Below are 3,386 nucleotides of genomic sequence, written 5' to 3' on the forward strand. Positions count from 1 at the left end.
TAAAATAAAAATTCTTCAATTAAATAAGATGATATATACCATAATATAATAGTCGTATATTACCAACTTGAAGCCTCCAAGCCAACATCAATAAAAATGCACAACTACTCATGATGATTATCTTAACCTCAATAAAATTGAAAAATAGCCATAACAAACAGAAAGAAAGTATGGGAATACCATAGCAAAACCAAAACACTGAAGCTTGCTTAATTATACAACATCTCTTGCACTGATATGTGGTTCCCACTGAGTATATAGGATTGGCTCATATGAAAATTTATCGCGGCTAAGAGTCTCTTGAAGATGTCAGCAGCATTTCCCTGAAACGCTTATAAAAGACCATCATTTCATCACGATCAGGAAGATTCTCTTTGATAATAGGAACTTCCTTGAAATTCTTGATCCATGCATGCAAGCGAGGAAATTTGTGAGCTTCAAGCAGCTTGACCCCAACGATGTCTTCAATGACTCCTAACCATTGAGCAATCTGTCCAAAGGCAATGTCTACTATTCCAATCTTATCAGCACCAAAATATTTCTTGTCTACAAGACCGTGTGCTTCGATGGCTCTTAGCATCTCCAACGTGTCCTTCACAGCCTTCTCTTGTTCTTCGCCACTAGTTCGGTAGACCATCCACATTGCAGGACCCTGCTAGAATTTGGAACATTGTTATGAAAGTCAATGAGTTCATGCTTGGTTCAGCTCAATCAAACTTGCGTTACTTTATTAGAAGTTTCTTTTTCTTGGTTCAATTATATATATATATATATTTATGATTTAAAAAATATAGATTATAATAATGGTCAGTACAGATCCTTATCAACAAAGAAATAAATAAAATAAGGGTAATCATATAAAATGAAGTGATAAGAATATGATTGGCATGACTTAAACACTACAATAAATTATTTTTTTTATTTATTTGTAACTGGTAATATGTTAGTTTGTAAGACTTTTATGTTATAAAATTTATAACATCTCTAATATCAATTATAAAATATTGATTATTTTTCTTATTTGCAAATAAAAACAAGTCATTGTTACATTTTCTAGAAATTAATGAAACATTGACATCATTTGTTAAATAAAAATGGTGATGACAATGATAATAAATGACTTGTAAGCAATTCATGCGGAAATTATAAAAAAGTGAGGTAATACTGTAATAGTCTATCATTTTCATTTACCATAAAATACTAGACTTTATTTGAAGATAAAATGAACCAAAAACAGAAGATCTAGTGCCAACGGGTGAAGAAGTACCTTCTCTTCAGCAAATTTGATCCAGAACCGAGCATCGGCTCTCTCATAAGGGTCAGTAGGCAGCAATGGGTTCTGTGGCCACATCTCTTCAACATATTCAAGGATAATCATGGACTCACAAATTGCTTTTCCGCCATGAACAAGCACTGGGATCTTCTTGTGGACTGGATTGTGTTGTAGAAGTTGGGAACTTTTGTTGGAAAGATCTTCTTCTATGTATTCATACGGTATGCCCTTTAGTTTCAAAGCCCATATCACTCGACAACTAAATGGACTTGCCCATGTCCCATGTAGCTTCACTTCCTCACCCATGTTTGAGAGAGCTAGCAATGTGGTAGCAATTCAACTCACAATGTGATTTTATAATGAACAATTTAGTCGTCTTGCTGGGCCAATAAGCTTTGTAGCTTCAAATTTCGTTGAAGTCTTACAGCTTCAATTAAAAAATTGAAGATTGAAGTCAAAAGAGGTTTGCGTCTCTGCTTATTTTCCCTTTAGTTTACATTTTTGCTTTTTTTTTTTTAATTTGGTTTTGACGATAATCTTTTTGTTTGACTTTGATTTTTGGGAAGTGGACTTGGTCGGCTTAGGAGAACAACGAAAATGGCCTTCTACCATTTTTCATGGAAATATATATGAATATTATATGCCATTATTTTGAAAATATATAGGGATTTATTACTTTTTTTGATACTTGAGTTTGAAAAAATCGAGTTCTAAATGGTATTCGAGTTCTATAAACTCGAATATCAAAAAAGTAGTAAATTGCTATTTATTTTCGAAACAGTGGTAAATTGCTACTTATTGCTACGTGGTAAATTGTTACTTTTTTTAATGCCATTTTTGCCAGGGAAAACTATGTAAGCATTCAAAAGGAGAGAGAATCTTTTAGTTTTTTTTTTTTTTGGTAAACAAGAGAATCTTTTAGTTGCTTTTCTTTTTCTTGGGTTAAAAGTGAATTTAATCATGTGGCCTAGGCATGATCTACTTGTTGCTTAGAAGCTGTTTGGATGGCATGTTTCCATAACTTAATTCTCTATTTTCATAACTCGTAATTCAAAAATAGTGGGACCCATAGTTAGAAGTCCGTTTGGTACTACTATAACTCTGTTTCCATCACTCAATTCTCTAATTTTTTAGTTATGAGTTATGGAAACTGAAACACATTTTAGGTGTTTTCAATTTCCATAACTCATAACTCATAACTCAATGGCATTTTTGTAATTAAATACACATAGAGGGACCCACTGCTAGGGTCAACTGTAACTTTTGACATTTTTTTTTTTTTTTCTCCATTTTTCTTTCTTCTTTCACTGGTCTCCGTTTGCTGGGTTCTTTCTTTCTTTTCTTTTTCTTTTTTTTCTTCTTCTTTCACTGGTGTCCGTTGGCTTGGTTTTTTTTTTTTCCCCTTCTTCTTTCACTGGGTTCGAGTTTCTAGGTTTTTTTTTTTTTTTTTTTTTGTTCTTTCAATGGGTTCTTTTTTTGGCTGAGTTTCTTTTGTTCTTCATTGGGTTTCTGGGTTCAGTACTTTCTTTCTTTCTTTCACTAGGTTCAGTTTTTTGGTTTTCTTTTTTTTTTTTTTTTGGTTTTCACTGGGTTCTTTCTTTTGTTCTTCATTGGGTTTCTGGGTTCGGTTCTTTCTTTCTTCTTCTTCTTTTTTTTTTTCTTCTTCTTTCACTGGGTTCGGGTTTTTGGTTTTTTTTTTTTTTTTTTTTTTTTTTTTGTTCTTTCAGCAGGTTCTTTTTTTGGCTAGGTTTCTTTTGTTCTTCATCGAGTTTCTGGGTTCAGTTTTTTTTTTTTTTCCTCATGGGTTCGGTGATACTCTATAAAAAAAAAAAAAAAACTACACCAAGTGACAAGTATGGGGCCCACAAACAGTGTGAAAAAATTGAGTGATGACAAGTGAGTGATGGTGCCAAATGGGTAGGGTATTTAAGTGATGAGTGATGAGTGATGAGTGATAAAAATTGAGTGACGGAAATTGAGTGACGGAAATTGAGTGATGAAAAAGGGATCCAAACAAGGCCTTAGTGTTTGTAAGGCAAGGCAGACGGTAGTCGTTTTCAGTTTCAATAAAGATTGAAGTTTACCAAAAAAAAAAAAACGTAAGCATTTCTAA

At 32.9% G+C, this 3,386-nt stretch overlaps 1 protein-coding gene across 1 annotated transcript; it reads right to left on the reverse strand.

The window, feature by feature from the left end:
- On the reverse strand, positions 1-1,653 carry LOC112000158 (probable glutathione S-transferase). Its single transcript, XM_024032266.2, has 2 exons — positions 1,268-1,653; positions 1-652 (listed from the first exon to the last, which is right to left on the reverse strand). The coding sequence occupies exons 1-2, from the start codon at positions 1,577-1,579 to the stop codon at positions 290-292; spliced, it is 675 nt and encodes a 224-aa protein (XP_023888034.1). The 5' UTR covers positions 1,580-1,653; the 3' UTR covers positions 1-289.
- Between the last annotated feature and the right edge of the window lie 1,733 nt (positions 1,654-3,386).

Source organism: Quercus suber, unplaced genomic scaffold (assembly GCF_002906115.3).
Source record: "Quercus suber isolate HL8 unplaced genomic scaffold, Cork oak 2.0 scaffold_1045, whole genome shotgun sequence".
NCBI lineage: Eukaryota > Viridiplantae > Streptophyta > Magnoliopsida > Fagales > Fagaceae > Quercus > Quercus suber.

What these genes read in the sequence shown, in the direction of transcription:
- LOC112000158 (XM_024032266.2), bottom strand. Translation starts at nt 1,579, where the DNA reads ATGGGTGAGGAAGTGAAGCTACATGGGACATGGGCAAGTCCATTTAGT. An exon ending in TCAAATTTGCTGAAGAGAAG is followed by an intron (nt 653 to 1,267) that starts GTACTTCTTCAC and finishes AAATTCTAGCAG; the next exon opens with GGTCCTGCAATGTGGATGGT.